Source organism: Pezoporus occidentalis, unplaced genomic scaffold, assembly GCF_034315485.1.
Source record: "Pezoporus occidentalis ecotype Australia unplaced genomic scaffold, CSIRO_AGI_Poc_V1 ctg188, whole genome shotgun sequence".
Taxonomy (NCBI): Eukaryota; Metazoa; Chordata; class Aves; order Psittaciformes; family Psittacidae; genus Pezoporus; species Pezoporus occidentalis.
The window spans coordinates 555,210-575,225 of NW_026913726.1; the positions used below are offsets into that span (position 1 = coordinate 555,210).

Sequence of the window (20,016 nt, forward strand, 5' to 3'; positions counted from 1 at the left end):
ACCGGAGTCATGAAAAGACCAGTCTGAACAGTGTGTCAGTCTTGCAGAACTCTCCATCCCTTGGTTATTTGTCTTTATTCATTTCTCCCTGCAGCAGTCACTGCTGCTTTGAAATGGTCCTGCAGAAGACAGCTGTTTATCGTAAATCCTCAGTGTCGGGTTGGATGGGGCTTGGAGCAAGCTGCTCTAGTGGAAGGTGTCCCTGCCCGTGGCAGGAGCTGCAACTGGATGAGCTTTAAGGCCCCTTCCAACACAAACCAATCTGGGATTCTATGAACCTGTGGGTGTATGGACATGTCTGAAACATCCCCTGTGGGCTCCTACCCTGGCTGCACTTGGCATTTCAACAAGACATCCAGCCCCTGATATGTCTGCAATGATACTGCTACAACTCTCTGTCCCTAGTGGGATTGGAAATTGGGTTTTAATAACTTCTGCAGTTTGGCTGCTGTTAGCAAGTGTGTGGTGCAGGCACTAGATCTGAGCTAGGGGAGCTTTGAGAAGTGATAGTTCTGCTTTTATAGTTTAAAACAAAGCAGTGCTGTTGACGCACAAGAAAGGAAAAATTGCCAACATCATTCTCCAGGCATTACAATTCATAAAGCTGGTTCTCTTCATATTTGTTGCCTTCTGTCAAATAAAAACAAACCGGTTTGCGGCGGCTGTGACCTTTTTTAGACCTCACAGCTGTAGAGCAAAGCCAAGCTTTCGTGGTGAAAGCTCTGACGCCTTTAGGCACAGCGGAGCTTGCTGCTGAGAGAGAGACCAGTAATGTTATGGACCATATTTCTTCAGGTGCTTTGATCCCTGTTGCACTCTGTGCACCCAGATCGCTGTAGTTCCTTCTAGACTGAAGGAACTGAGCTCTCAAAATCAGAAACAATCATTTCAAAATGCATTTGCTTGTATTTTGAACAAAATTCTGTTTCTTAGCAAATGTGTCATCAGTCAGGTGCTTGCTGCTGCTACCCCTGCAATTATTAAAAGCAAAAGAGAATCTCAGGAAGAGCAAAAAGCTGGGAATTGTTCTTCAATGCAGCAGCTAAATGTTGAAGTGAGGATATCCCAGTATTCCAGACTTCTCATGTAAAGTCAGGTCCACATCGAGCTGTTGATGTATGATCTATAGTCACTTCTAGGGAAATAAGTGGCATTCTTCAGATGTAACAAGGAGTTGTAACAAGACTATTAAATGATCACCAGGGCAAACTGCAAAGGCCTGGGCTTCTCTGGTGCTGGTAAACGGCTCCTATTTTTTTGGTGTGTGTTGCTTAAATGAGCTCTTAGGCAGAAGCTCTTCCCTGTGAGGGTGCTGAGGCGCTGGCACAGGGTGCCCAGAGAAGCTGTGGCTGCCCCATCCCTGGCAGTGTTCAAGGCCAGGTTGGACACAGGGGCTTGGAGCAAGCTGCTCCAGTGGAAGGGGTCCCTGCCCGTGGCAGGGGTTGGAGCTGGAGGAGCTTTGAGGTCCCTTCCAACACAAACCATTCCATGATTCTGATGATGATTTTCCCCAATACAATACCTTCTTCACATCCTTTGGTGCTCCAAGGCTGCCAATCATGTGTGTTTGAGGAGTGCACAGCATGCCCATGGCAAGGGGATTGGAACTAGATGGTCTAAAGGTCCTTTCCAACCTTAACCATTCTATGGCAAAGCAGGTGGCTGTGTTCACCCAAGGAAGCCTGTGCTGTTCGAGCCTGGGCAGCACCAGTGGTGGTTTTACATGGGTGTTTTGAGCATGCTGCAGGAAGCAGAAGCCAATGTTCCCTTTACCATGGAGCTGCCAGTTGAAACCATTAACACTGATGGAGCCTGTAAGAGGAAGAGTAAAATGTGACTCAAAGTAGACAGGTTCATTTTTGAATTGACATGGCTGTATCTCCTCTGGCAGATCCCCTTTATGCTGGCAGGAGGGCTGGGAAACCCCTGTCAGAGCAGCACTGAGGTTTATTTCTACCATTTTACTTCTTCACTTTGTTTTCAGTTACACAAGCTCATCCTGAGAGTGTTTGAGAGCAGCCCGTGTTTCCGTGGCTTTACTGCCTTCAGCTAAAACCCCACTTTGGACTCCATGTGCGTGCTTGTCACAGCTCAGTTTAGACTGTCCTGTTTCTATCAGCTCCTATCTGCCACAGATTACTGAGGAGGAACCAAGAAACCCTTTATGCAAACTTCACTTCTTTTTAACATAGAGCAGTAACTTCTAGACCTTTTCTGGCTCCTTCTCATTCTTCATGAGGTACATATGTATATCAGCTATAACACACTGTCAGCGAACAGTGGTTTTCAATCAAAAAGACTGTCAGTAAAGCTGATTCACTAACAAGAAAGCTGTCAAGCTGTGACAGCTGCTGTCTTTGCAACCCCAAACAATCTGTTCAGTGCTAACTCTGACTTATGCTTCCATTTATTATACAGTAGTAATGAGTTCTGTCCTCAGAAATACCATTTTGGTGAGTTCACCTAGCTACTTTGTTATGGATGTAGAAAATATCAAATCAGATCCAAGGAGCATCTGATAAGTTTGCTGCAGAAAAGTTCTGCTTCTGTCTTTTAGAATTATTTTTGAATTCCAAATCCAGCTTCAGTACTTACCTCATTTTTGCACTTAAGCAGGAACCTGCAGATTTCATCACTACTGTAAGCTGAGAAGAGAATTCCCTTTTTTAGCTTATTGTGTTGAAAAATGGTGGATAGCCTTAACCACAGTTTATCTATGGAAATGAGTAAAGGAATTTGCTGTTATTGAACTGTTCTGATCCTTAATAGCATCAGACCCCAGCATCCTGGAGACCACCCAAATGCAGCCCAGGGGAGGACGTGAGGAGCCAGGCTGGTGCTGCTGTCCAGATGCAGATGCTCGTGTTTGAATTGTCACCCTTTAGTTTAAAACAGAGAAAGAGCACCTGGACAGTCTCCCTAAGCAATCTCTTGCAGCAATACCTTCCAGACCAATATCTCCCATGCCTCAATTGTGGTTGATTATTGCTTGCTCAGAGGTAGGAAATTAGTGTCTACATTAGTGATGCATTATGTCCCTACTAAATGGTCTTTTCCTTCTCCTCTAATCCCAATTCCTTTTGCTTTCTGAACTTCTGGTACTTGAGCTAAGACCCTGCTGGTGCCCCATAAAGCAGGTGGTTTGCACTAGGTTACACATCTGCTGAGCACCTCTGGGGGTACTGGCTTCTCTTCCCAGCACCACCATTGTCAGGTGCCTCCTCCTGCGTTTCTGCTCCACCATCTCAGAAGAAGGGAGGGTTGGTCACTTGTGAACCTCCAGGACTGCATGCCAAGAGCAGATAAATCTTAACCTACGGGAGATAAAGAACAACCTTCTTTCTTCTATGAGGGTGCTGAGGGAGCTGGCACAGGGTGCCCAGAGAAGCTGTGGCTGCCCCGTCCCTGGCAGCGCTCAAGGCCAGGTTGGACACAGGGGCTTGGAGCAAGCTGCTCTAGTGGAAGGGGTCCCTGCCCGTGGCAGGGGTTGGAGCTGGATGAGCGTTGAGCTCCCTTCCAACCCAAACCAGGCTGGGATTCTCTAAACGAATTGCTGTCTCAAATCACCAGATGGGGTTAGTAACCTTCATCAAAACCACTGATGACGAAACCGTTATTTTGGAGACTTTGGAAAGGTTGGGATTGCTCCTGGGAGCCGAGGCCCTGGGTGCCTGTTGTTTGGAAGGGATTGGCAGATGCCTGGCATGTCTCCAGCCTTCAGACACATGCTGGAGCTGTCACAAGATGTGTTCGTACCTGGGAGATAACCCGAGGAGGGTAACAGCTACCACAGATTCATCAACAACAAATCACGTTGCCTCACTAATTCCCATGTATCATCGGGGAAGGCAGATGTCATGTGTTGACATTCATCAGCTTTTGACATGTGGCACTTACGGGTGCAAGTGTGAGAAACACGGATGAGAAAAAACATTCGTGCTGAGGATCCAAAACTATTTGTCATCCCAAGGCTCCTTGCCGGGCAGGTGGCTCCCCAGGCTTTGTTTTGGGTCCAGTATTCAGGGTTTTGGTTAATGACTGCTGTGTTTTCACGTAAGGTCAAGCTACAAGCGTGGTGGTGCAGAACATACTGCCGTGGGTGTCTCAGTGGTCTGGGCGCCACAGAGGGCAAAAATGAGCAGTGGGATGACTTTTTCCTTTAGGACTGATGCTGTATGTCTGGTGTGGTTTCTCATTGCCCTTGACGGCAATGCTGGCATTGGCCCCATGGCAGGGGAGTTGGAACTAGATGATCTTAAGGGTCTTTCCAACCAGAACTATTCTATGATTCTATGTCTCATGCCTGTCTTGCCTGCTTCTGTGCTGTTGGTTTCCTGGCTGTGCTCCAGTAGGACTCGTAGGTCTCTTGCTGCATTGCTGACCTGCTCTAAGGCATTTTGCATTTTTGTTCCAAACTTTCTTTCCTTGGAAAACTACCAGCTTGCTTTAATTCACTTTCTCCTCAGCTTTACTGCCAAAAGATCTACTTAGTAATTCCTGGAATTTGTTGAAGTCCATTGCTTTTATCTTCCTTAGGGGGAGAGAAATAGCCAAGTAAAAGCACTCATGTTTGTTCACACCCAGGCTCCCAGCCAACTCTTCCTTCTGGATTTGCATCAGATGTATGAAAGCATCCCCTTTCCTCCTCCTCACTCCTTAGTACCACTCCAGGATGGTGCTACTCGTTTTTCCCCTTTAACCTCCCCACTCACATTTGAATAACTTGCTGAGATAAAGGAACTGCAGCAGGGTGCGATGGCACGTTAACTGAGAGGAAGCTTTTCCAGTGGGAACTGATGGAGGAGGGAGGTTTCCCATGTGAGTCCCTGTTAGGGAAGCCACTGAGCACGGCTAGGGTGGGATGCCTGGCTCCCTAGGTGAACAGGGATGACAGCATATCATAGAATTATAGAATAGTTAGGGTTGGAAAGGACCTTAAGATCATCCAGGTCCAACCCCCCTGCCATGGGCAGGGACACCTTACGCTAAATCATCTCACCCAAGGCCTCCTCCAACCTGGTCTTGAGCACTGCCAGGGATGGAGCATTCACAACCTCCCTGGGCAACCCATTCCAGTGCCTCACCACCCTAACAGGAAAGAATTTCCTTCTTAGATCCAATCTAAACTTCCCCTGTTTAAGCTTCAACCTGTTACCCCTTGTCCTGTCACTACAGTCCCTAATGAAGAGTCCCTCCCCAGCATCCCTATAGGCCCCCTTCAGATACTGGAAGCTGCTCTGAGGTCTCCACGCAGCTTCTCTTCTCCAGGCTGAACAGCCCCAACTTCCTCAGCCTGTCTCCATACAGGAGGTGCTCCAGCCCCTGAGCATCCTCGTGGCCTCCTCTGGACTTGTTCCAACAGTTCCATGTCCTTTCTCTGTTGAGGACCCCAGAACTGCACACAATGCTCCAGGTGAGGTCTCACAAGAGCAGAGCAGAAGGGCAGGATCACCTCCTTCAACCTCCTGGTCACGCTCCTTTGGATGCGGCCCAGGATACGGTTGGTTTCTGGCCTGCAAGCACACACTGAAGCCAACTCATGTTCATGTTCTCATCAACCAACACCCCCAAGTCCTTCTCCTTGGGCTGCTCTGAATCTCTTCTCTGCCCAACCTGTAGCTGTGCCTGGGATTGCTCCCACCCAGGTGTAGGACCTTGCACTTGGCATGGTTAAACTCCATGAGGTTGGCATCAGCCCACCTCACAAGCGTGTCGAGGTCCCTCTGGATGGCATTCCTTCCCTCCAGGGTATCAACCGAACCACACAGCTCGGTGTCATCGGCAAACTTGCTGAGGGCGCACTCAATCCCACTGTCCATGTCAGCGACAAAGATGTTGAACAAGACCGCTCCCAACACCGATCCCTGAGGGACCCCACTTGTTACTGGTCTCCAGGTGGACATTGAGCCATTGACCACAACACTTTGCGTGCGGCCATCCAGCCAGTTCCTTATCCACCGAGTGCTCCATCCATCAAATTGATGTCTCTCCAATTCAGAGACAAGGATGTCGTGTGGGACAGTGTCAAACGCTTTGCACAAGTCCAGGTAGATGACATCAACTGCTCTACCCCTGTCCATCAGTTCTGTAGCCTCATCATAGAAGGCCACCACATTGGTCAGGCAGGATTTCCCCATAGTGAAGCCCTGCTGGCTGTCACCAAGCACCTTGTTGATTTTCATGTGCCTTAGCATGCCTTCCAGGAGAATCTGCTCCAAGATGTTGCCAGGCACAGAGGTGAGACTGACTGCTCTGTAATTCCCTGGTCATCCATTTTCCCCTTCTTGAAAATGGGGGTTATATTTCCTTTTTCCAGTCATCGGGAGCTTCACCTGAGTGCCATGATTTCTCAAATATGACGGACAGAGGCTTAGCAACTTTATTTGCCAGCTCCTTCAGGACCCACGGACTTGTGCATGTTCAGAGTTTTAAGATGGTCTCGAACCAGTTCCTCTCCTACAGTGGGTGCAAGGTCTTCATTCTCACAGTCCCTGCATCTGCCTTCCAAGACTTGGGTGGTGTGGTCAGAGCCTTGGCCAGTGAAGACCAAGGCAAAGAAGTCATTCAGAACCTCAGCCTTCCCCAAATCCTGTGTAACCAGTTCTCCTGAGAGCTTCCTGAGGGGGCCTACATTCTCCCTTGTCTGTTTTTTATTTGCTATGTACCTGTAGAATCCCTTCCTGTTATCTTTAATACCTCTAGCCAAGTTTAATTCTAACTGGGCCTTAGCTTTCCTGACCTGGTCCCTAGCTTCCTGGACAACATCCCTGTACTCTTCCCATGCCACCTGTCCTTGCTGCCACTTATTATAAGCCTTTTTTTTCAATTGAATTTTCCTCAGGAGCTCCTTATCCATCCCAGGAGGTCTCCTGGCCCTCCTGCTGCACTTCCTTCTGGTTGGGATGCAACACTCCTGAGCTTGCAGCAGGTGATCCTTGAATATCAACCAACAGCCTTGGGACCCTCTGCCCTCTAGGGCTGTATCCTGTGGAACCTTCCTAAGCAGGTTCCTGAAGAGGCCTTTTGTCTGCTCTTTTGAAGTCCAGGGCAGTGGACTTCCTTTTTCCCAACATGTCCTGTCATGCTGGTGCTCCTGTCCCACATGGAAACGTTCTTTCCTAAGGTAGCTCAGCATTACCCAAAGACAGACGTTTTTTTCCTGTACATGGATTCTGTGCTGATGAGAAAACATTGATGGCAACTTCTCCCTCGAATTGCAGCTGTAGAAGAATAGTGTCTAAAAGGAGGAGTTATGTGACAAGAGCTGTCCATGTTATACTCTGGCTCTTTCAAGTTGTGGGGTTTTTTACTTTGCTGGTTTTGAAAACTGAAATCCTTTTATTGCAGCTCTTTCTGGGCCCCGTTCAAAGCCCACTGAAGTCAATACAAAGACTTTGACTCCACTTAAATCTGAATCAAGCCTCGCTGGCCAATGAAAGATTAAAACCAACTCCACCGTATCAAACAACGCCAAACTCCAAACATTTACAGCCCTGTTTATGTTTTGTGCATCTGTTCCTTTTAAATTACTACCAACTCTTGTATGCAAATGCAGGATTTGTTTCATGTTTGCTCATTGTGGTTTCAATTATGCCTGTGGAAAGGGAGGGTGTGATGCTGTTGTGTAAACACTCATACGAGATTCTCCCGACCTGGCTGTCCTCCCCAGGCTGCTCTGAGGTCTCCACGCAGCTTCTCTTCCCCAGCCTGAACAGCCACAGCGTTCTCAGCCTGTCTTCATACAGGAGGTGCTCCAGCCCCTGAGCATCCTCGTGGCCTCCTCTGGACTTGTTCCAACAGTTCCATGTCCTTTTATGTTGAGGACACCAGAACTGCACACAATGCTCCAGGTGAGGTCTCACAAGAGCAGAGGGGCAGGATCACCTCTCTCAACCTGCTGGTCATGCTCTTTTTGGTGCACAAATACCGATGCACAAATGCTCATCTATATAGTCACCATGGGTACCACCAGGCACTGATCCTGGGATGTGAATCCTGCAGCTGCCCAGCCCATGGATGCTGTGACCAAGCTGCTCAAAGAGTTTGGGTCCATACGCTAGTGCCAACTCCTTTAACAGGGGATAAATGACATTGACAAAGCTACCTTAAAGGGAATATGATTAGAAAAATGCGTTGTTGGAAACCAGACGGATTAAATAGATGAAGCAAGAAGATGAAATGTAATGGGCAGTAAAACAAAGCAGCCCTTCTGCTGTGCACTAACTTGTGCTTTCATATGTAGCTCCTCAGAGGCCTTTGTTCTCTTTGCTGGTTAGGGGAGGTTTTGTCAACTTTCTTCCTATTCTTTCTTATCCTTATCACTAAAATGCTCATACACCTCATGGTTAAGAATGCCTCTCTGCTGGCCTACTACTTATTAAGTAGTATTTTGTGTTACTGATTGTTCTATATTTCTCCCACACAATTACCCTTGGATTTTGAGCTTTCCTCTCAACGCTGGGAGGTTTTCTATGCCAAAACCTGACTTGCACAGCAGCCAGAGATTTTGATGGCCTGTTACAATGTGATTGTTAGAGCTGAGGGAGATGCTCTGCTGCACCGTGCCACGTGCCAGATTACACACAGGGAATGCTTGAGACTGTTTTCTGCTGGCTGGTACAAGGTGTTTACAGAATTGCTTAATAAATCAATATTTAAATAGGTTGTTCTGAGAAGTTAAAGCCTGAATAGGAAAAGGGCAAAGCATGCTGGGTTACATCTAGAAATGCAGGAGCTGAACTGAATTCCTATTGGTACCTTGTGTGTTTGCATATAAATGCACATCAAAATCACACTGAATTCAGTGGGTTTTGATAAGTCATCAAGAAAAGATGGGAAAAAAAGGAGCTTATTAAGTTGCTCAGCCCAGTGGTTGTTAGAGGCATGTCTCAAATGTTGCCACACACTTGTGAAGTTTCTGATATGAAGAGGCACTTCTTAAACCACTCCATTAGGCTGGGAATAGGTAGGGCTGGCGCTCTGAATAAGTTAGAGAAATTAAATAATGCAGTGTTTTGGAAACCATTTTACTTATGTAAAGTACCAGTGATGCTGTTTCCTTGCAAAGATTTGTTACTTTATTGGTGAAATTCTATGCATGTGTGTGTATATATATATAAAATATATATAATTAATATATTTGAATAATTGCTCATATATTCAAATGTATTTGATTAATAAATTAATATATTTGAATATTGCTCATATCTGGTTTTCTGAAGGGGGAAAAAAAGAGATCTCAGAAAACCTGTTCTCTCACCCGGAAGTCTTTATCTTAACACACCAGAGAGCAATTTCCCTAACAAAAGGCTACGTGAAGATGCCAAATTAAAACCTGATGAAAATCAGCAGGAAAAGAAGACTCTTTTTTTTTGACATTTCCAATTAATGCCCCCAAACTGTTCATGCAGTCTGACAATATGGTTAATCACAAAGGTGAAATTGGAAGTTGCCAGCCCTGAATGCTAGTGTAAAAGTTAATAAATGCAGCTCATCATCATTATGCACATGCTAGTTATAATAATTTACTGTCCATACCGAATCTTTATAAGCATTGTAATTAAATATAAAATGCACATTAGAATTATAATGAGTAATTAGGGCAACATAACTAATGTGCATGAGAGTCCCGAAGCTCATTAAAACAGTAAAAGAAGAAACCTGTTCTAGCTGGAGGTTCTTTGCAGGCTTTCTGTGCCTGTATGAATGCCAGGGTGCTGCGTGCATTGTTTTAACTGTTCCTTTAGACATTTACAAGCAAGATGAAAATATTTGGGTGGGAAAGCAGATTCAGCAAAGCTCTGCAGCTTTCCGGGATGGAGCATAAGTTGTACAATTTGGTTTCCCCAGCACAGGCGCCTGACTCATGCAAACATGTTGGTGTTATCAGCTGAGCAGAAAGTAATTATAGAGTGAAGATGATCGTTTTCACATCTTCTTCATTAACACGCTGTGCTAGAGATGGAGTGCAGTGAGCACTCAGCACCCTCATGTGAGACTTTAACAGAGGTATTTATTGAAACTTCAGTTGCTCCACTAAAATTAAAGAGGATGTGCACGCATCGGAGCATGCGTATGCACTCTGTGGTGCTCATCTGTCCCCAGATGTCCAACAGGTCCACCCCGAGGCTCACACTGCACTGTTGTCTGATGAACTCTGTATTTGATTGCAGTACAGGAGCAACTCAGCTGTTCCATCAGTGTTCTTGCTTATGCTATGTTATGCTCCTGTCTCCATGGTGCTTTTCATGGAATGGTTTGGGTTGGGAAGGACCTCAAAGCTCATCCCGTTCCAACCCCTGCCATGGGCAGGGATCCCTTCCACTAGAGCAGCTTGCTTCAAGCCCCTGTGTCCAACCTGGCCTTGAACACATCTCCCGTCCTGCTCTTCTGGTGAGGACACATAAATATGTATTTCGTTGGAGTAATAAATATGTATCTTGGGTCAAGGACAGCTTTACCTCCTGAGCCATTTCATGCAGGAAGAGACGCGAAAGGGCATTAGTATAACTCCAGTTAAGCTGAGCCTCTGAGCACCCACTTGAGAAAGCCTTTCCTAGCAAAGCACTTACACATCTTTGAGAAATTGATATGAACAAGTTCCAGTAATTTATTTTCAAGTCAGAAATTAAGCATTTATTTTAAGTGCTCTGCTCTGCGGGGATGAGCTGTGGGAGAGGACTGAATGAGTACCACAGGGAGAGCAAACCCGCGCACGCGCGTCACTAAAGCCTGGTGCTGCTAACTCATACATAGAATCGTATCTTTTTCTTGGTGATTTTACGTAACCATTCTTTAGGAGATATAAAAACGACAAATACATTTACAATGATTAGTCTTATGGGAGGTTCTCTTGTTGACATCACTGTTACAAGTTATTTAGTCTTGTATCAGAGCAATAACTTCACTATCAAGTTCCTTCCCTTTGGGAGCTCTATGGCACTCGCCCCCTTTCTCCCTCCCTCCCGTAGGATCTTCCAGGTAAGTGCTTCACTCTCCACTGAAGCTTTATACCTTGGAGACAAGTTGTTATTCTCTTGTTCATGCGTGTGTTCATTAGTTATTTACAATGAAGTGCTCTGTACGCACGCAGAAGCACGTCAGTGTCTCTGCAAAATGACTGGAACCTCTTCCCATCTAACGTGTGGAAGGGAAAACCTGTGTTGGAGGGAGTGCTTGCTGGACTTCTACCTGCGCGTGCCTCCCTTTGGCCTTGGATTCTTTCGCATTGACTCTTGAACATTTCTCTTGTTTTCCCACTGTTTTCCCAGCTGTAATTACTTTATTTATAATGGATTAAAGCTGCTCTTTCTTTTTTACCTTTTTAAACTTTCATCAGATCTTCAAGCTTGTGTCCATCTGTATCAATCCCTTGCCTTCTGCTGTCCACTCAGGACTTCTGTTAGCGTCTGTTTGATCCATCAGCTGCATGGAGCAGGGCTGCATCATTAATGATGCCAAATGATTTTCTGTAATGGTTTAAGTCATCATTATTACACTCCTGAATGAAAATGTTTTCCTGGATGGCCAGAACCTCTCCTTGCTGCTGTAGAAACTCTTCTCCAGCCTGGAGAACAGAAGGCTCCAGGGAGACCTTAGAGCAGCTCTGGTGCCTAAAGGGGCTACAGAAACTGGAAAGGGGCTTTGGACAAGGACCTGTAGGGACAGGACAAGTGGAATGGCTTTAACGTGCCAGAGGGGAGATTGAGATGAGATCTCAACTAATATACATTGGCTAACAGTGAAGGCAGAATTAAATTGAACCTTGTGACCACTTGTTAACATAATAAATGAGCTTTCCTTTTGCAAAAGGACACGTATGTTGATCAATAAAGTATCCCTGCTCGTTGTTATAATCTCAGAATCTTTGACACAGGGGAACACACATGCAGCCCCAGCAGCACAAGCAAGCATCTCTATGCAGCACAACCCACAGCAGTAGGAGCACATCACAAATGTCCTCTCAAAAATGAGTCTTTAAATGATCACATGGAAATCATGAAAAATAAATACGGAATAGTGGAGACCTGAAAATCTCTTCCCACATCTTTGTCCCTTTCCAAAGCAAAGCTTGGCTCCGAGAGCAGCAGGTATTTAGGTGTGGAATTTCACCTGAGAGTTACTCAGTCTTCTGCACTGGTGTGAGCAGTAGGGGCTGATGGTTTTGTGCTCAGCATGTAGCTAATCAGTGCACCAGAAACGTGCCTGAATCACAGTTTGTTTTTATAGTCCAAACAAGAAAACAACCTGACAAGGGGAAATCTGAGAGAATGGTGACTCCAAGCTGTCTTTGGTTTCCGTTTTCATCCCAGCATTAACCAGGGATTTCCTAGAGGAGGGAATATTGATTTTTAGGTTTATTGCGAAAGAGCAGAAGCTGAAATCCTTCTGAAAGGGAGATCTAAAAAGCCTTCCTTTTCAGAAGTTTTCCAATATTTTCCAAACAAACCTAGGTCTCAGCAGACAGCAAAGCCTGGAATCGTGATTTGTAGCTGGGATCCAGCCAGCATCCCCTTCCCAGCTGCACTGGGAGCACAGTGCCTGGGGCTCCTGCTGGTAAAAGCATTGGCAAGCTCTGTGTTTTTATGGATAATTTGAGTTATGAATTTATTAGCAGTGACTTATTTAAAAAACAAACAGCCAAAGCAAACCAAAGTCCCCCAAAACCCACAGAACACCCCGCAAAACGTGAGCAGGTCCCACCGAGGAGCAGGGAGGTGGCACTTTATAGACAAGAACCTATATGTGACTCAGGCCTTCGCTGGTGTTTTGTTTGCTCTTTCTGCTCAGCTCTTGAGGATTCAGTATTGTCTGAGCAGGGTGCACGCAGGGTCGTACCTTCACTTCAAACTCAGGCTTTTTGTTAATAATCCTGCCCACTCTCAAGTAGAAAAAAAGCCCCAAACCCAAATATTTTCACTCCCTTTGCATAATGCAGGAAAAACAAAGCCTCTTACAACAAAGCTTTCCAGGGACCCACTCCATGGTTATGGGAGAAAGGGTGAAGGCGCTGGCACAGGGTGCCCAGAGAAGCTGTGGCTGCCCCATCCCTGGCAGTGTTCAAGGCCAGGTTGGACACAGGGGCTTGGAGCAAGCTGCTCCAGTGGAAGGGGTCCCTGCTGTGGCAGGGTTTGGAGCTGGAGGAGCTGATCATCATTCAGCTGACGCTTTTGTATGGTTTGTGTGGCTCATCTTGGGCATTCTTAGTTCTAATTCTTTCAAAGCTGACCTATGAGGTTAGCGGTGCTCTCAGTAGATGTCGGTGCCACATGGTGCTGTAGGAGCAAAGACAGAATGTGACCTGTTCACAGCTCTTCATGTCATCAGTCTCACTCAAGGTTATTCTTTAAAGGTCTTGGCTGCACAAAGTGCTTCATTTCTCGGGAAGGAGTAAGCTTTATGTGTCATTGTTATCTTTATGAAGTAACAAATATGTCTGATGGTTTTCCTGTGCAGTTTATGGAGAAGTAGTCATGCAAATCAGTTTTATGTTTATTATTTACTTGAAATTTTCATGTTACTGGTTAGGAGTTTAGAAATTCATGGACTGGTGGGATGTAATCATGGAAGAAAATGTTGAAGGCAGGGGTGTGTTTGCTGGCTGTTGGAGACTGTAGTCTGTCTGTCTGCTTCATTGGAGTGATGAGGACATGAGTGATGGGCAAAAGAGAACCAGTTCTGTTTAATCAAACTCAAAATATCCTTATTTGGTTTTGTTAAACATCAAGGCTTGTGTGTAAGTGCTAAGAGTGCACGCTTGTTTTCCCTGGCTGTAACAGCTGGATTTCTGTGCCATGTCCAACGCACCTGGAACAACAGCCAAGGGTGATGGTAATGATGGATGGGTGTGCGATGGACCTGACCCACCAGGCCAGAACCTGGCTGTCACACTGCTCCTTCAGAGCTCTGAGGTTTCTTTACTGTGGCTGCTTCCCATAAAAGATTATGGTCTCTTAACGTGAGCAATGGCAGAGGGGGTGGAAGAAGCAGCCGAGAGGCAGTCAGGATTTTATATGTACATAAACACCTTAAAGCAACATCTGGAAAACTGCTCAGGAAAAAATAAACAGGTTGTTATTTACAAGTTCTGTGGTTTGGTTTTTACGGCGCTTTTATGATGCACATAAATTATTGTTTAAAACCAGAGATGTAAAAGAAATTCCAGGGAGAAGGCACTTGTTGTTCAGCCTTTCCTTTGATAATCTTTCCTGAAGAATTTGTTCTGGTTTATTCTCAGCTTACGGTTGCTTTTCGCTGGCAAGGAGAAAAACTGACAATCACTTTTTATGTGTTTTTGTATCTGTAGAACTATTTTTAAGATGTTTATTGCTATTTACAATCTTTGCTATTTAAAAAGATAAGATATATGTACTGAAACAACTCTGTACCCAGTGCAACCAGGGAAAAGTCACGTTGGTATATTATATTTGTGATTGGTTCATAGTTGTGAAGGTAAGTTTGTTCTTTCAATACGCAAAACAAGAGCTAAAAGGCTGTCAGAGCCTAACGGGGTTTATGGGGCATTTGCAGAAGACATGAACCTGCCCGAGGGGAGACTGAGCTGAGCTCTTAGGCAGAAGCTCTTCCCTGGGAGGGTGCTGAGGCGCTGGCACAGGGTGCCCAGAGAAGCTGTGGCTGCCCCATCCCTGGCAGTGCTCAAGGCCAGGTTGGACACAGGGGCTTGGAGCAAGCTGCTCTAGTGGAAGGGGTCCCTGCCCGTGGCAGGGGTTGGAGCTGGAGGAGCTTTAAGGTCCCTTCCAACACAAACCAGGCTGGGATTTTATAAAGATAAGTGGTGCTGGTCCTGTCTTTGTGTTGGGCCCTGGGTGCTGCCATCCCTTCCCTGGCTCCTCCTGACCAAACCTCTCAGCCAGTTCTTCATGTGCTTTCTTTGTGATTCTGATGTTTTAAATACATCTTGCACGACACTAACACTTATAAATAGTTAATCTTTACGCTGAGTAACTGAGTCGGATGAACAGCTTTTTCAGGACGGGCTTGATATCTCTTCATGTCTCAGTTGTGTTTTTTTACACCAGATACACAGAACATAACTCAGAATCTGCTGTGTGGGATAATTCTTACACTGCTGGAAGAAAACGTGATTGAATGTGACTCAAGCTGGAGACCACGCGCCAGGCAGAGTAACACAGAGCGTGCTGCAGAGAAGCGGCGTGGAGCGATCTGCGTATGGAGATGCAAATGTCCGTTTTACAATTCTTTTTTTTCAGTTGCCCCCACAATTCAGGAACTTAAATCCAGCGGTGTGGTGCTTGGAGGGAACGGCCTGATACGGTGCGAAGGTGCAGGAGTTCCTGCCCCGGTCTTTGAGTGGTACAAAGGAGAGAGGAAGTAAGTAGCCGGTGCTCACCGACCCCCTCGTGCTGCTGGGGATGCTGGGGACCAGAGTGGAAGAGAGAGGAGACCACCAGGCTGGCTCTGTCCCCTGTGATGATGTGACCATCAGACTGTCCCAAACTCAGTGCCAAGCTTTAAACAGCAGTTTAAAGCAGCCAGAGCCAACAGAGGTGATGGCTTCCAGCAGCTGCGCTGTGTGTGGCTTTGGGGGAAAATTCCTGGTTTCCTTGTGGTTGTCGATTCTGTGCTCTTAAAGGTGTTAGCCCTTGGCTGGGCTGTGATGGGGAGTGTTGCTATAACGAACCTAAGTTTTCAATATGCTTCAGCAATTACAGCCTTTTATGTATAATAACCAGAAAGGCACTGAAAAACTCTACTGAAAGGATTTATTTATTTTTTATTTAAAACCCCATCCATCTTCATACGTGTCCTGCTGAGGGTTTGTGGTTGTAAAGGTTGGTTGTTTCATGAACAAGACTTTCAACCAAACCTTCATGGGGATGAACTTTCTTCCAGTTGATCCATTCTTTGTTTAGGCCATAGGTTTATCGTCCCCAGAGCTTCTGCCTGCCACAGCATCCATGGGGCGCTCTGCCTGAACCCCAGAAGCTGACTATGTGCTTTAGTTTTGTCTACAGTCAGCTTTACCTCCAGGCCATTAGTGCTGTGTAACCATAAGCAGCAGAATTTTAGAACCCACCTCATTAAATAGATAGATATTTTCCTTTCTGAATAGAAAACTGGTTTATGGCTCTTACTTCAGCTAAGAGCTTATTTGTGTTAGGTTTGCACACTGGTGCAAAAGCAAGCGGATAGTGTCTCTTGTAAGTGACTGTCCAGATGTGCCTTCCAGCTTCTGGAATTTCCTGGCTTCCGAGAGTTGGGTTTCTCAACTCAGACATCCCATTAAACCTGGGAGCTGATGGGAGAATATTAGCAACCATTTTTCATAGGAAGCCATCTGTCAGCTCATTTCCCCGTGGCCAGCTGCTCCCCTTCACAGGCTGTAGCTGCTCCTCTTTCTTTGTGACTTTCAGAGCGGTCCTAACTATGGACCATACCCTAAATCATTCTGTAAAATGCTATAACTGGTCTTTACTATCTATAACAGTGAATGCTTTTCTTCTGTTGGTGAAATGCATTGGCATCTCTTTCCAACAATGCAAATTATGTTGGGCACGTGTTAGAGGAAGTTGCAGCAGAAACATCTTTTATGTACAAAGTATTGTAGGGCAGTGTTTAGCCCTCCTGATTCAATGTGCTGTTTCCAGTGTGATAATCGCCTTTCTATTTATAAGACTGACCAATTCCTCTCACTGTGAGCAGCAGGAAAGCCTAAGCAGAGCACTTCAGGCCAACAAAATTGTGCCTTCTGTTTCAGTGGGGGTATCACCTGAGGCTGGCTATAACCAGCAAGGAATGCATTGTCCTGTTGTGTCTTACTGCTCAAACATTATGCACATCCTATTTCATTTTGCTGTTGCTGGCAGATGTGCCAGACGTCAGTACAAAGGTACTGGGGATCCCTGAGCCTCCACTGCTCACAGGAAAGAGGAAACCCATTGCTTTTTCCTCCAGTATATCCTCTTCACCTCTGGGTGGTGGAGCCAGCACAGAATGAGCCTTGGACAGCTCAGGTGTTGTTTTAGTGCAGCACTGAGGGGAGTCAGCTCTCACAGGTAGTTCAGAGTAGCAGGTGTGTTATCTATCCGCAGATACACTCCAAGACTAGATTTATATACTGTTAGTGCACACCCTGCTCTATTTTCTGATAAAAGCATAGAGAGGATCTCATTTTCTTCACTTACTCTTGGATGGGGACCTTCTTTTTCTTCCTTTTTAGATTGGGACCTTTTGGGTTTGTTTTTTAATTGTTGAATAAATGAACAGCAGGAGTTAAAACCGAAACCTAAAGTATATGTTCAGTGTCTGAAACAAGCCCTTTGGGTCTTTAAACTGTATCATTGTTGCTTAGATTAATGTATATCCAAACGCACAATTTCCAGACTCCAGGGATCACCTCATCATAAAATAGCCATTAACAGTAAACATAAAAGCAGTCGCAGACTACAGTCAGTTAAAAGAGCTTGTCTGTGAGGTGGAGAGCTGGCAGGACCACTTCTGCCTAACCACTGAGCTCGCAAGAGCTGCTCTTTGTTAATCCTCTGCAAGTGCTGGTGCGCTCGCTGCTTTGAGATCCTCTTGGCCAAGGGCAAGGTGAGGAGCCTAAAGCCCCGCAGGCAGGCAGGCAGGCACACCACCTCCGCTCTCCTCCTGCGCCTGGGGAAGGCCAGGAGAGGTCTCATGGACAGGTTTCCAACCATTTAGCACTTTATCTGCCAAAAGCAGTACTTTGAGCTCCATGTGGGAGCTGCTGGGTGGCTGCGCGGGCCCAGAGAGGGTTGGGTGAGCTGGGAATGGAGTGGAAATTGGAGGAAAAGCTAGTAAAAGCGTCTTAAAATTTTTAGTATGTGTGGTTGTAAAGCTGTGCAAGGATTTCCTGCAGAAAGGAGAACGGCTTCGCTGCACTCACTCCCAGTATCTGAGCTCCACAACTGTTCAAGTGTGATGCGTTATAGGGTTAAAGAGAAATCAGATCTCAGACATTAAACAGACACAGGGAAGAACCTTAAAAGGCACCTATCTAAAAATATAAACTCCTTTATCCTCGATAAAGCAAACAAGACTAAGGTTTGTAACAACAAAACTCATTAGAATGGCTTAATATATTATAATAATGTGAAGGTATTCAAATATGAAACCAAAGGCACCCCTCAGGGCTGGCAGTGATGCATGAGCTTCTCTGGATGCATAGTCTCTCAAGTAAAATGGAGATCACTCTTCCCTTTAGAACTACTGGTACAAAGCAGTAAGGTGAAGAAATCCCTAGGGTGGCTGCACTTAATATAACTTGGTAAACTTAAAATAACTTGGCAAAACCCAGACAAGTCATAAACACTGTGCTCAGTCAATAAGCAAAGCAGAGCAGCACACAGGAGTAATTTGAAAGTAAAAGCATCTGGTTCTTATAACTGCAAATGGGAATCCTCAGAACTGCTGCGTTTATGCTACCTAATGCTGACTCCTCGGTCTGTTAATTGTGTGGCTTATTGATAGCACATCTATCCCATCCCATTTACTCCATTCCAGTTCTGGGCCCCCAGTGTCAGCTTCTTCCCGGGGGGGACATGTAGGGAAGCACTGGATGGCAGGAGCACTGGAAGGGGAAGGAGGGGAAGAGAACCCAACAGGCACTCCCAGTTCTCATCCCTTTGGCAGCCTGGGGAAGGCAGCAGATCACATTGAGCAGATGCAGTTCAGTTTTGATACAATTTCATCTCTAACGGGGAATGGGGATGGCAGAAATCCCAACAACCCATTGAGTTAAACCTTTACAGCTGTAAAATAGAGATGCTGTCGTTCAAACTGCAGTTATGGGCTGAAATGATGGAGGTAGCTTAGAAACAGGTGGTAAGAATAAGCCATAGATGGAAAAGGAGTTATTGCTCCTATACCCTATGATTCCCTGGGAAAGGGAGCGATGGGATTCACACCCCAAAAGGCAGCAGGAAGGGATGGTGGCTGTGGCTCAGCTGGGGAAGGGGCATCCATGCTTGCTTAGCTTAGCTTAGCTTAGCTTTACCCTACCAAGAGCCACCACACTGATAGAGCTGTCATGGAGTGCTGGCCTGGAGCATCTGAGCAGAGGGGTTTGGGAACAGGGGAAGCTCTTCGATCTTTCTGCAGGAGAGGCAGAAAAAGGAGGGACAGATATTGGCAGTTTTAGAAGGAGAATCATAGAATGCCAGGTTGGAAGGGACCTTAAGCATCACCTGGTCCAACCTCTCTTAACCCAGCATGACCTAGACTAGATGACCCAGCACCCTATCCAGCTGAATCATAACAGTGTCCAATGCTGGGGAATCCACCACTTCCCTGGGGAGGTTATTCCAGTGTCTGGTTGTTCTCATTGGTAAGAATTTAACCCTTGTGTCCAGTCAGAGTCTCCCCAGGAGTAACTTGTGCCCATCACCCCTTGTCTTTACAAGTTGTCCCATGGAGAAAAGGCAGTCTCCATCTTCTTTGTAGCCACATTCTTAAATACTGGAACATGGTGACAAGGTCTCTCCTGAGCCTCCTTTTCTCCAGGCTGAACAAGCCCAGTCCTCTCAGCCTTTCCTCACACGGCTGCCCAGTCATTGGTTCATCAAACATCCATATGCATAGGGTGGAAAGACAAACCTTTGGACAAAAGATGAATGTTCTAATTGCAGCATTCACCCCAAACCAGGCATTTCAGCCCTATTTTTTCATGCAAAACCAAGTGTGTCCATGGCACATGCTATGCCCTCTGCCCAACCATGGGCTGTGCAGAGCAGACCTGAGTCTTTTAAAGCAGCACAAGCTGCCCAGGCAAGAGAAACCCCCTGCATGTGGAGCAGCATGTAGTGACCGAGTGGAACAGAGGCACTCATGTAACGATAACAAGTGTCAGTCCACACTGTGCAGCAGTGCAACTAATGATAGACTTGAACTGGTTTTAGACAGAATGCCAGAAGATTGAATTCATTCACAGGATGTATGATTATATCATCCAGTATATCAAACAAAAACTGTATACTTGATCTGGAACTCTGCTCCTTATGGGAGATATGAGGT

General features: G+C 45.9%; 1 protein-coding gene across 2 annotated transcripts in view; it reads left to right on the plus strand.

Annotated features, from left to right (window-relative positions):
• Positions 1 to 20,016, plus strand: part of NEGR1 (neuronal growth regulator 1) — a 272,552-nt gene that overhangs the window by 196,641 nt on the left and 55,895 nt on the right. For both annotated transcript variants that reach the window (XM_062616104.1, XM_062616105.1), the window contains exon 5: positions 15,231 to 15,351. In XM_062616104.1, coding sequence (XP_062472088.1) covers positions 15,231 to 15,351 — 121 coding nt within the window. The remainder of the gene's footprint in view (positions 1 to 15,230; positions 15,352 to 20,016) is intronic.